This window comes from Vidua chalybeata, chromosome 12, assembly GCF_026979565.1.
Source record: "Vidua chalybeata isolate OUT-0048 chromosome 12, bVidCha1 merged haplotype, whole genome shotgun sequence".
NCBI lineage: Eukaryota > Metazoa > Chordata > Aves > Passeriformes > Viduidae > Vidua > Vidua chalybeata.
The window spans coordinates 12,312,196-12,325,764 of record NC_071541.1 but is presented as its reverse complement, the minus strand read 5'-3'; the positions used below and the strand labels follow the sequence as shown (position 1 = coordinate 12,325,764).

The 13,569-nt window shown below is 44.0% G+C and overlaps 1 protein-coding gene across 3 annotated transcripts in view; it reads left to right on the top strand.

The window, feature by feature from the left end:
* The window catches only part of FLNB (filamin B), a 72,281-nt gene that overhangs the window by 22,447 nt on the left and 36,265 nt on the right, over positions 1–13,569 (top strand). For all 3 annotated transcript variants that reach the window (XM_053953493.1, XM_053953495.1, XM_053953492.1), the window contains exons 2-9: positions 2,534–2,782; positions 3,791–3,888; positions 4,743–4,890; positions 8,003–8,121; positions 8,856–8,933; positions 9,697–9,859; positions 11,120–11,317; positions 13,015–13,152. In XM_053953493.1, coding sequence (XP_053809468.1) covers positions 2,534–2,782; positions 3,791–3,888; positions 4,743–4,890; positions 8,003–8,121; positions 8,856–8,933; positions 9,697–9,859; positions 11,120–11,317; positions 13,015–13,152 — 1,191 coding nt within the window. The remainder of the gene's footprint in view (positions 1–2,533; positions 2,783–3,790; positions 3,889–4,742; positions 4,891–8,002; positions 8,122–8,855; positions 8,934–9,696; positions 9,860–11,119; positions 11,318–13,014; positions 13,153–13,569) is intronic.

Genomic DNA, 13,569 nt, shown 5'->3' with positions numbered 1-13,569 from the left:
AGCCCTGTGCCCAGCCTTTCTGGATGAGGCTGGTGAGATGTGATATTCTTGGTCTTGCTGTGAAGCCTGTACAGGCTGCTTTTCCCCAGATCAAGGACCACAGCCCAGCTGTGCCTTTGGAGAGGGCAGTGGGGTGCTGGGGAAGCTCTGAAGACACAGCTGGTTGCTGCAGTAACGACAGTGTAACCACATACAGACATTATTTATGTGCTAGAAATATAAAATGAGCCATTCCTTATCTCGAGTAATGTGTGAGTAGCATTGTACTCAAGGTGGTTCTGTCCTGCTGGCATTCCTCCCTGAAAATGCTGGATAGTTTTCTGAAATGAGCTATGCTTGTAGCGTACTAAATCATCGCTGTGTCCCTCTAGTAAAAATGCCGATGTCGATATAAATCTGAAACTGAAGCTTAGAGGCATTTCTGGAGCAGAGATGGGCTGGCCATTGGTGTGCTCCAGCACCACAGTGTGACCTGGTAGTTGTGCCATGGAGTGGGATGAAGGAGCTGCTGGCACGGGGGAGGGAAGGCACTGACCTGTTTGTATCTCAGCTGGAAAGAGGACAGAAAAGGGTAGCAGTAGGGCTTGTTTAGTTGTTGCTAGGAAACCCACTGTTTATGTGATGTAAACTTTTACCTTGGAACCTGTAATTAAAACCCAGTAGGGCTTAATCACCCCATAGCTATCTATTGTGTATCTTGGACTGGATGTGTAATCAGCAGTGAGCAGTCAAGTGGCAGACACATATCGTAATCCTGTAAGATTAGTCAAAAGTGGTGTTAAAAAATCCCATACAAATCAATCTGGGTAGAAACCAGACACTAACTATCCAGAAAGTCCAAAAGCCTTTCAAGGTCTTAACTTACAGCATTATCTGTTTAGGACATACTGCTCTATTGTGAAACCATGTAAATATTAACCGCTTTGCCTGAGCATTGGGTTAAAGGGTGATTACTATTCTTGGTCACTATTCTGTATAAACACTTGTTTTGAAAGTTAGTAGATCTTTTTGCATTGATAAGATGGTGCTGGATTGCTGCTGTGGTCTCCACAGCTGAAGAGGAGCAGGTAAGGCATGCCCAGTGGGTGTTGGACACAAGGAGGGTCACCTTGGAGGACTTTGCCTGTTAACTCTCTGGATGTGAACTGGAGAATGCAGCCCAGTTACAGAACACTTTTACTTTGCTAGCTAGGACTCTGTAAGACTTTTGTACAATAATTCTGGTGGCATGAAAGGGAGTTTATGCAGCTGTAATTGTCTTTACTCCAGCATATGCTGCAGGAGCTGGAGAGTAGATAGAAGTTTCCAGGTCACTTGTAACTTCTGTTGACTGAAAAGGGATTTCTGTAACAGCTTGCACTTGAAATGGAGGAAAGAACCAAAAAATGCTGTGCTGTAACATTCTACTGGGAATAAGAGGAATTGTCAGGCTGAGAGCATCCTGAAACAGAAGAGCTCTGATTTGGGTGAGCTTGAAAAAACTGGAGCTGTTAGCAGTGTAATACAACCTGAGTAACAACTACAAGCTCAAAGGGAGGGAGGTGTGAGAAACCCACGCCTCAACATTTCAAGAGTTTAATAAGGGACAAATCAGTAAAGCAAAAATAACAGATTGTAACAGAGATCATTCAATCTGTGACTCATTAAAGCTAAAGTAACTTGCACGTGAATTCACGGAACTGTAGTGGTCACTTCACAAGGCCAAACTGATCCAGAAAGGCATCCTGCCCCTGCAGACTTTGCTTATGAAAATCTGATCTTGATACCCAGCAGCCTTAAACTTAGCTCCATAGTATGTCTTAAAGCAGAACAGCAGCATGGCCACTCCGGTGATAAATTTTTCATAAGCTGGAGCATCATATGGAAAAGCCAAAGCTTCTGTTCTTTTCTGTAGCTCTGAATTTGTAGTGTGAGGGGATGATGTCTTGTGTGATGGTGCAAAGGATTGGCCATGGACTTCCACTGCCCACTTTGCTGATCGTACACAGGTCTTGATATATCCAGACCAATCCCAAACTCTGTGTTTGCTTGTCTTCACTACATAGCATTTTATTCCCTACCATTTTAAAGGCAAATTACTGATGTGTGTGGGAGACAAACGAATGCTGTTTCCAAAATGCTTTTATCTATGCCCTGGAGTGTATCATGCCTATTGGGATGCTGGTTTTGTGACCTCCATCACATGCTGTTTGGCCTTTTTCATAAGATACAAATGCCATTATGAAATATGAGGTGGTACTTATCCAAATCAAAATACTAGACATCTTAAACTGCCACTTCTCCTAAGCTAAGATCATAAAGCTGAAAGCCAAGTGACAACTGGAGAGCACTGAGTCCTTTGGTTCTTCTTTTTGTCCTGTCTAATGCTTCCTGTGAGGAATGGTGTCTCTACCTGAACAAATGCCTGCAAGTGGCCTGGGTCAGTTTCCTTGTCCTTGATTACCTGCATTAGTGAAGGCCCATTGTTTTAAAAACATACCTCTTTTCTTTAGAATGGCAGGTAATCAGTTGTTGTATGTATTTTGTCTTCCAGATAGTAAAGCCATAGTTGATGGAAACCTAAAGCTGATCCTTGGCCTGATATGGACCCTTATCCTTCATTACTCCATTTCTATGCCAGTGTGGGAGGATGAAGGTGATGATGATGCAAAGAAGCAGACCCCTAAGCAGAGGCTGCTGGGCTGGATCCAGAACAAAATTCCTTACTTGCCAATCACAAACTTCAATCAGAACTGGCAGGATGGCAAAGCACTGGGTGCTCTTGTTGACAGCTGTGCTCCAGGTAAGTCCATTGTTCTGATGACCAGTGTTTTCCTTGCTTGTTATCTTGTGGCTGCTCTTCCTAGGTGAGATTTTCACTGCTGAGCTTGAGACTGGAATGAGGCTTTCAAGAAAACCAAAAGAGTCCAAAGAGACCAGCTGCAGGAAGCAGCAAGTTTTAAACTTCTTGGCTAAGAGAAATTCTGGCCTGTAGCTGAATGTGTGATTGCATTATGGGAGGCGCCATAAAGCTTTGTATTGGGTGCAGGGGACAAAGGCACAAATGCTGGCTCCTAAATGGAAGACAGGATTGTTCCCACGGCAAGTGCCAACAACCTTTCAACTTCAGGGTGCAGTGGGAGACTTCATGTGTTCTCCTGAACTAGGATTGCAGAGGCAGTACAGAGCAGCCAGAACTGCACGCTAACTGAAACTTCAGTGTTTAGTAAGCTGAGACTGAGCTGCTTAAGGCAAATAATTTGATGTAGTGTGAAAAAGGCAAAATTTCATCACTTTCTAATAAAACAACCTTGCTAGTGGGATTGCTGGTATTCATCTAAGCAATCTAGGCTGCTGTGGCAAGCAGTTGAAATTTTCCTTACCAAATATGCTGCAAGAGAAACAGTGAAACATTAAGGATGGTAGATGTATTTGTGCTAAATTTAGAGTGGTATCTTGCACAAGTTACTCAGAGAGGTGGTAGATGTCCCATCCCAGGAAACATTCAAGGTCAGGTTGCACAGAGCTCTGTTGAAGACGTCACTGCTTATTGCAGGGGGGAGGGGGTCGGTCTAGATGATCTTTAAAGATTCCTTCCAGCCTAAACCATTCTATGACTCTACACTGATTGTTGCCTTAGAGTTGTTTCAGTAAGCAGCATGTGTTTGTCTTGTTTCGGTTACTTCTGCAAAGCTCTGAATGTCTTTCTGTGAAGCAGTGTAAGGCAAGGTGATGTGGAGTTTATATTTGGTTTCTTCAGCTAGGGAAGCACCTTGGCAGATAACACACAATAACTGAAATGTGCTTGCAGGTTTGTGCCCTGACTGGGAGACCTGGGACCCAAAGAAACCCGTGGACAATGCCCGGGAAGCCATGCAGCAAGCGGATGACTGGCTGGGTGTGCCACAGGTAAGGCCAGCAACACATGGGCTGCCTGTGGGGAGCACAGTGGCCAGCTTTGGTCTTGTGATTAGGTGGAGTTTAAATTCAGGAAAGCAGGTGAAGCTGCTTGGAAGCTTTCAAAAGTTACTCTTAACTCATGTAGAGTTGCCTGAGAAAGGGTGCACTGTTATGAAACACACTATTACGTTTCAGAGCTCTGGTTGTATTTGTGTAGGTGTCTCTGCTGAAGACAGCTGCTGTTGCAGCATGTAAGGCAGGAGGAAAGGACCTATATGGTGGTGCCTGACATGTTAGTCCATGGTGTGAGTTTGTTTTGCTGCATTGAATTCCACAGAAGAAAAACTGACTGGCTTAGGAAATCACCTGTGATGATAATGTTCAAACAGAGAGCAATGTATTTACAAACTGGATTCTTTTCATGCTGATAAACTTGGACAGAGTTCCAGAAGTCTCTGAAGCACCTTGTATTGTGGAAGCAGGAGAAGAGACTGGTCACAAGTTTTACTTTGCAAGCCTTGCAGTTCAGAGCTGTAAGCATGCAGGATTATGAATTTCTAACTTTTTCAGTATCAATTATCCCCATGTCACTTTTCAAGGGGAACTGCTGTTGTCTTGCTTTGGTACCATTAAGCTTGTTGCAGTCTCCTGAGAACTCCTAGTAATCAAGGCACAAAATGCCCCCAAACCACACTGGGACAATAATGAGCTTCTTGATTTTCTTATCAAAGGGAAAATAAGTGTAAGAAATCCCATTAGCATGTGGGAGTTTTGAAATCTAAGTCTGTGTCATAGTTCTGTTTCTGTGTTGACCTGCGGTAACCAAGCACTGCTACAATATGCTTATTTGCACTGTCTTTCAGGTTATTACCCCTGAAGAAATTATCCACCCTGATGTGGATGAGCACTCTGTGATGACTTACCTGTCCCAGTTCCCCAAAGCCAAGCTGAAACCAGGAGCTCCTTTAAAACCCAAACTGAATCCAAAGAAAGCAAGGGCTTATGGCAGAGGTAAGGACTTGGTGAGCTGAAGCTGCATGGAGCAGTAACTCTTCAGAAAGCTGGGTGGGGTTTTCTGCTTATGTTGAACTTCAGACCTGCTGTAACTAACTGACTTCAAAGTTTCACTTGTATACTCTTGGTGTGGTGCCTGGTTTCAGAAACACATGGATATAGTCCAGAAGGCACTCCTAGTTCTAACATGTAAATTTCCCAGTCTGAACCTGTTCTGCAAGCTGCCAGCCTCCCATCCACAGCTGGAAGAAGTAGCATGATATGGAGCTAAAACAATCTTGGCGTGGAATTCAGAACAGCAGTGTTGCTGCTGATGGGTGATGATCTAGCAGTGAATGCTTCTTGTGATAAAGCACTCCTTAAAAGAAGAAAAACCTCATCACCTCACTGTCTCTCTGGCAGGCTCTCTGTAGAGACAGTTTTCCATTTCCCACGCTTGATATGTGTTAGAGTGGGGTAATTCTAAATTACTTACTTGAGTTGATTGATAGTGTTGAATACTTTGCACATGTACAAAGATGGGTTGGTAGCCCTTGAGACATTAAATAGTGCTGAGCCTTGTTAGAAAGGCTGTATTTGCTGATTGGAAGGACTCAAGGCTGAATTTGCTGATTGTCCATAGGTGCTTACGCAACTGTAGATCTATGTAGGCATTCTTATTTTTAACTGACCTTTTAAATTGATAATTTCATGTAACTATTGATGAGGTTCTATTCTAGATTGGTGCACAGTCACAACTGAATAAGTAACAGATTTTTGCCTTGAATACGGTTGGCATGTTGGAAGACATCTCTTCAGCATTATACTTGGCTCTCCATTCCACCTTAATTTTTTTTTTTTCGTCTGTGGGCTGCTGTTGGTCCTTCAAGATTTTTAGAATGAGTGTGTTTCAGAATTGGGTGTACAAGAGTGAAATGGAAAGAAACAAAACTTTCCTTTTTTTTTTTTTTTTTCTGGTTTTCTTACTTGCCTGGGATTTTTTAAACTTGATTTTCCATTGAAACTTAACTAGTGGAATGAAGAGACACGGACTTTATTTATGCACTTAAGAGCAGCTCCTACAGTCAGAGTGGATTTAGCACCTATCCAACTTGGGGTTTATGTCCTTTGTTGGTGCCTTCCACAGCAAACCACAATACACAGACACATTTTTCAGGCCCCAAATGTGTAAACGACTGATCAGCCTGCCTCAGTCTGTCAAGTCTGGCTTTAGTCATGTTTTTAGTCATTCAAAAACTGGAATTACTTTGTTGTCTGCTTTCATGTGTCTCTGGAACCTTTGTAATGAAAATTACTTTAGACTGAGTGGCTCTTATTGAAAGATTGATGTTTTCATTAAGTTAATTGACAAAACAGAGTCACTAAATATAGTAATTGATAATTGTGACTGCTAAGATATGTCAGAACTGGAAGGTGACTCCAGCAGCAAGGGGCTCAATCCTTGACTGAGCAGGGTCTTTTGGGCAGGTGAGAAACATGTTTTCATGCTTCCAGAAAAAGATGACTGTCAAGTGCTAAGTGGGTCAGTCTTAGCTCTTTTTATTACCCTTTTTCATGTAAGCTCTTCATAACCTCCCAACAAGAGTCTTAGTTGTAGCACACCACCCTGAGCACCGTGAGGGTTTGTGCTGAGGACAGCCATGTGTAGAGCTGGTGTGAAATGAGCCTGCAGAGGGGATGTACAGAGTTGTGTAGGTCATCAGTGGTGGAATAGTTCTCATTTAACCGTCCAAAGCAGGCTACTGATAAGATAGTAAAATTTAGAAGATGAAGTGTAGGCTAAGAAAGTGTTGTAACTAATGGTGTCCTGGCTGAAATTGTCTTCAGAGGAGGATAATCAATCCTTCTTATGCTTTCAGAAGGCGTGCTACTTAACCCTAATGCTTGTGGGATGGACTGGAGAGACACAGAGCAAATTTGTAGCAGTTTCAGCTAGGTGATAATCTAGGGCTTAGTTTGAAAGAATGAATATGTCAATTGTTAACACCTTATCAGAATGCTCAGATTTCCTAGCAAAAACATGGTCTTCCTTGCATTACTCTCAAGTTACTGTTTTCTGAAGATAAACAAGTTCAGGAATTCTGTTGTTCACAACCACTTCCTTTATAATCAATCAGACATTGCACTTTCCACTAATTGTGCTATGGAGCAGTAGTGCCCACGGTTTTATGAATCAGCCAAGCAGTAATTGCCTTGGACGGAAGGGTATGGATGTGTTTGGGCTAGTCTGGAATCAGCAACTTTGGGAAGTTCTTCCACCCACTCAGTCTGACACCACCATGACAGATGTCACGACCTGGGACTGTGTACAGAGAAATGATGAAATCCTGCTGGTAAATGCGTGCTGTAGCAGGCCCTGTGCTGGAGAATAAGGAAACTGATTAAAAGTTAAGTGGAAACCACACAGAGTAGCAAGATTTTTACTGTTTTAAGAGGTTCCTGTATGCCATTTGTACAGTGTACACTCTGGCCAGGTAGTCTGAGCAGATTTCAAAGAATAGTAAATCTTAGCAGTGTCTGTACTGTTGGATTTTGAAAATGGAGTAAGATGGGGCAGTACACGTAAAAATTGTCTGGCTTAAAGTAAGTATTTTACTCTTGGCTCTAGTGTAATGCCTTCACCTAAATGCTTCCAAAAATGTCTCTCCTGCCTCTCTAGTCACCCGTCCTGTGGTACAACACATTTAAACGTTTAACTGTGTGAAGCAGAATGGCTCCTAAAGAGCAGTTCTAATGCACATATCCTGCTTGCTGTCAGCATCAGCCCTGCACTTGCCAGCAGCAGGAGTGACCGTCAGTCCCTGTCAGGGTAACTGATTTTCACCTGAATCCAGATAGCAGCTGTGTTCCTGACTTGGTCAGAGATTGTAAGATGAGTTGAGTGCCGATGATTCAACCAATTTTTAAAACTACTTGCATTGTAAGAGAAGGCCTTATTGTGAGCATCATGCTGTGGGCAGAGGATAAAGACATGATGTGCAGAAGTCTGGGGAAACTGATTCTGGTGGCTTGCAAGGGAGAATGGGTTGAACAGCCTTTGGGTAGCCTCCAAACTGTCTTCTGGGTTTCGTGGCAGCAGCTAATGTGCTATTCTCTATCTGTCTCACAGGGATTGAGCCTCATGGGAACATGGTGAAGCAGCCTGCCATCTTCACAGTGGACACCATCAGTGCTGGGCAGGGTGACCTGATGGTCTTCATAGAAGATCCAGAAGGAAACAGAGAGGAGGTATGTACGTTAAGTGTATTGTATGGAAAAGTCAAATTGGTCTGAATGCTGTAGTTTTTGTGGTAACCTTCATCCTTCACAAGTGAGTTCTTAACAAATAAGTAATCTAAAAAGAAATTGCAAAATACCATTTATCTAAAGTGCAAGAAGCCTCAAGCTTTTTTTCATGATTGCCTTGAAAAACAGTCACTACATGCAACTAAGCAACACAGCTCCAGTGTCCAGTAGTTGCAGAGCTTTAGCTTGACTGGCCAAGTACTCTCTGACCTGCTTTTAGATAACATACATCAATAAATCACTGTCTGCATTTACTCATTCTGCAAGAATGGCTAAAGCAACTATTTAGATGCCATGAATCATTTTGAGTTAAAATGCCGGTTTTAATGTTTATAGAAATTTCTCATCCAAGTGTTCCACTTGATCATGTTACAGCATTCCAGAAAAATACAGCTGTACATTGGACTTACTGTCTCCTCATATTTGGCCTGCCTCAATAGAGCAATTAACAGCAAAGGAAAGGGCTGGGTTGGGGAGAAGGTAGCTTGCTTCCTCTCTTGGAAAGATAAAACCAATGGGATTTTGTCCATGAGAGAAGAGGAGGATAGCAAGGATCCCTGCTCTCACAGCAACAAGTGTCTAACATTGCTGACTTTGGAAATAGATTGCAGTATCAGTAAAGAGTTCAGCTGGTGTGCGTAGGCACAGCTTGATGATGGATGTGTTTTCTCTCCTAGGCAAAGATAACTCCATCCAGTGACAAAAACAAGACCTACTCAGTACAGTATGTTCCAAGGGTTACTGGACCTCACAAGGTGTGTTTTGTGTCAATAATCAGTATTCTCTTGCTAGACACACTGCTCTGCTGGTTGTTAACATGAGCCCCTGAGGGCTCCCTGTTCACTGATGGGTAAGAGCCACCTCAGGCATCCTGAAGAAGAGTTAAATTGATGTGGCCTTAGTTCTCCATCTGGCTTTTGGGCTGCTCCCTTTGCAAGGGGAAAAGAGGTGTGTATTGGGAGAAAGTGCATTTGTGTTTGAGTATCAAGTGCTACAGCTGGGCTACTTTGTGCAACTCACAAAGCCAGTTTTGTCACAAGAGATGCAGATGAAAACAACAGGTTGTTTCTATATCTCTTTGCTGATGGTACTGTACAGTGTAGGGATTTTGCAGAGAAGGACTCCCTCCCTTTGTGCCTGGATGCCCATAGGCACAGGTTTATGATGGGTGATCCTATTGCTTTGACACTTCCTAGGGTGGCCAGTCCTCACAGCCAGCCTGAAAAGATAAAATGCAAGTTCTGCTGCCACTTTATTGCTGGATGGAGATCCACCTTGTATTGGCATATCCCGATTCAAGCTTCCATGCTGGTGTGCCTGATTCTGTAACCAAGAGAACTTTAAGAAGGTGGCCAGTAGTTAGTATGGATGTGATGAGGGCTGTGGGATAGATGGTCCCTCACCTCTGAGGGAAAGTGCCTTTGTGTTACAAATGCAGGTGCTTGACCTCGTGCTTGGCTTTATGGTAGTGATCTGAGCTCTGCCTGATGGGTCCAAGCTGATGCTGTCTGTCCCTAGGTTTCCGTCCTGTTTGCTGGGCAGCACATCTCGAAGAGTCCATTTGAAGTGAACGTTGACAAAGCCCAGGGAGATGCAAGCAAAGTGACAGCAAAGGGACCAGGACTGGAGGCAGCAGGGAACATTGCCAATAAACCTACCTACTTTGACCTCTACACAGCAGGTAAGCAGGATGAGTGATGATGGAAATCCTGCAGTTTCCTCAAATGTGAGAACCTAAGGCCTTGGAAAAATAGCTGTAAAGTGGATGAGGATTTGTAGCCCCATCCAGCTCATAGGTGAAATAATAGCCGGGCTGCTTACAAGGCTTCAGCTGTGTACGAAATATTTGAATTACAGAGCTGAGCTGGGGCAAGAGGGTGCTAAGCCTGACCCAGAAATTTGCCATGAATTTGCTGGATGGTTCCTGGCTAGTTTCTTTCCCCAACTCATTTTAAACAGGACTGTGACATGTTGAACATGAGTGTGAAGGATAAACTGTGAGCCAACTGTAAGTGTGTAGTGTGTTCTATATTTAGCTCTACAGAAAGAACCTGCTGCAGTGCTACTTTGAGTTCATACTTCAATGATGAACTGCTTTCAACCTTTATTGTAATTATTAGAGGGTTACTATCTTCATTAGGGCATCTCCATCACATTATTTGTCACCTACTATTAGGCCAATGCTATAGCCTAAAGGAATGAGTCAATAAGATGCTACAAATGTTAATTCATTTAGAACAATGTGAAACTACTTAGGGCAGTTACTTGTAGCATTTAAACACCAAAATATGCTGAGTAGCATATTTGAAATTGCCTTTTGCCTGAGGGAGCTTAGGAATAAAATTAAATGTGGCTATAGTGAGGCAAGTATTATGTTCAGCCTCTAATTGGGAGAAGGAGTGGTCTGAATCATGTAAAGACATGTCTGGCCTTTGAAACTGTATAGAAAACTGTTTTTGTTGTATGATGAGTTGAATAAGATGTGAGAGGAGCAGGTGTCTGAACAAAAGTGAATACATATAGTCCAGCAGAGAGGATCCTTGTCAGACCAGCATTCATTTGTCCAATCTCTTAATCTAAACCACTTCAAAGCTTGAGAGATTGAACTGACTGGTAAAGCTGTGGGCTGATCTGCAATAGAGGTGCTACAGGGTGGTATCCATAGGGTAACCAGGCTGTATGTACATTCAGTACTATGTTGTGAAACCCTGTGGCTGGAGCAGCAGAGCCCTGTCAGTTTGACTTCATGGAATGCCACCATGCTGTCTTGCCCACTCCCTGCTCAAATGTTTCTTGTCGGCAAAAGCTGAACGCAGAGGCTGTGCCTAGAATTGGCAGCAGAGGATGGCTGGCTGAGCCCAGACAGCTGCTGGTAGTCTGAAACAGGGTGCCTGTTGCTGGTGGGGAAGGCAAGGCTCAGCTGGGCTCGTTTTCTTTGCAGGTGCTGGTGTGGGTGACGTGATTGTGGAAGTGGAGGATCCTCAGGGAAGAAACCTTGCTGAAGTTGTAGTGGAAGACAAAGGCAACCAGGTCTACCGTTGCACCTATAAACCTGTTCAAGCTGGTCCTCACATTGTCAAAGTGACTTTTGCTGGGGAGGCAATTCCCAAAACTCCTTGCACTGTTCTCATTGGAGAGGGTATGTTTTTAAAAAATGCATATAAATGTAGATGGGCACTTTTCTCCTTGGATGTGATCACAGAATATGCTTGGATCATGCCTTTTATATTCCCTGTACCTTTCAACATCTTGGTCCTGTTTCACTGGGTCACCTGAGTACTCTCAGGGTAAACCAGTGCTCTCTAACAGTAATATGGCTTTTGTTGCTAGTTTCCTTTCTGCCTAGACTTACAAATGTTAAGCTGCCCTTTGAATTTTTTTGAGTAATTTATGCAGCTATGCAGTGTCTTGCTGTTTTCCACCCTTGTTCCTCAAATGACTATATTTACTGTTTTCCTCCTTAACGGACACCTAATTTGCTTTCTGTTCCATCCTTACGTGCTCCTATGCTTTTAGATCTCTGCTCATCTCTCCTGAGCTACCCTCCATTTGTGGAATTTTGGACTTCACTGCTAATGGCTTCATAGTTGGTAAGAGGTGTGCAGGATGCTCCGTCATGTTTGCTCTTTGTAAGCTTCTAGCCTGCAGCTTGTCCCAGCCAAAAGGATTTTTGGTTTTGTTGGGGTTGGGAGGAAAGTTGCAAACGAACTGAAGCTTTGTGTGACCCAGTCAGTGAAACTGGCTTAACCACAAGCTGCCTGACGCAGCTGTGTAAGTGCTCTGCAAGCTGTTCCCACTCCACATCAGCCATGCTCCTGTGTGTTCCCACTGAGCTTTCAGAGCTGGCAGATGGCACACAGTCCCCACTCACACCATCCGGTGTAGGACACGGGGCGATGTTGGCTGCTGCAGGGGTGAGGGGAAAACCTGTAAGCTGTTGTATAATGAGTGAAAACCTAACAAGTTGCTTGGCAGACTTGTGCTCCTGCTGTAAGCACGGCGTGCTTGGGGAAAATGCGCGTTCGGTTTACAGTGCGGGGAAGCTGTGGTTGTTTGTAAGTCTCTTCAAACCTCTCAGGTCTTTGGCGCTGAAAACCTCATGACAGCTGGGATTGTGTAATGAAAACTATTCCTAAGTGCACAAAATTTCTGTAGCCACTCTGCAGGCCCAGAAAAGTGGTTGGAGTAAAGAGGTCAAGATAAGCCTAAGCTGTGTGTAACCCTCCTACCCCACCCTGCTTCAGTGTGCAGAGGTTCAGTGACTTTGCTTCTGTGAAAGTGTGAACTGTGACAATTGGGGGGGGGGGGGGTTTGACATGTCATCTTTTAACAAAGCCCAGGCAAAACTCAGCTTTGCCAATAGCAGTTATCCCAGTCATATGCTTCTGAAAGACCAGAAGAATAATACTGTTCACTGGGGCTTATCTGCAAAAGGGACCCTTCACCCTACACTGCACAGGGCCTCAATGCAAAAGGCGTCAGGAAGGTTGTGTCTGTGGCAAATATCTCTATGTGATAGCTGTGTAAAAGTCTTGTACTGATAACTGGCATTGAATTGGAAAGCAGAAGGGCTTCAGTGTTTGCAATCATTCTAAAAAATGGTCTTGGAGGGGGTCAGTGTTGCTTGGTGGCACTGACTACTATTGCATAAAAGCCAGGGGGCATAGACAGCAGACAGGCAGACTCACGTCTGTCTGTCTTAATGCTATCACCTTGTGCTGAAAGCTAAGCTGTGGTTGCCCTGAGTCAATGTTAAACTGAAGGTTGTCCCAGGCTGGCTGGGCTACCTGTGTGCTGAGATCAGAGACAGTAGTAATGCCTGAAGTTGCCTTGCAGCCTGCAACCCCAATGCGTGTCGTGCCACTGGTCGAGGTCTGCAGCCCAAGGGCGTCCGTATCAGGGAGACAGCTGACTTCAAGGTTGATACAAGAGCAGCAGGAAGCGGAGATGTTGGAGTGACTATCAAGGGACCAAGTGAGTGCTGGGGAGAATCTGTGCTGTGCATGTGTTTTGGAGAAGGGGGGGAGCAGAGTCTGGGAAAAGGAAGAGCGGGAAGGAGATGGAACTGATGGGATCTGTATAAAAAGCCAGATTTCAGAATGGTTTTTCGGTACTTTGTGTCTGTTGGGGAGGTTTTGATCTGCAGGGCTGGATAAGATTATATCTGGTTTTAGTTCCTTCCATTTTAATGCATCAGTTAGCAAAACTGAGAAAATCCATGCATCTGCCTGCTGTAGCCTCCAAGCTTTATGGGTACACATTGCATCTTCATCCAATCTGTGGAAGTGAGTCACATGCCAGGGTCTCTGGCATGATGGAAATCCTACTCTCATAAAGCTGGGAATGACTCAGAGCAGTATTCCTGGTGGCACTAGCTGCTTGGGCACACAA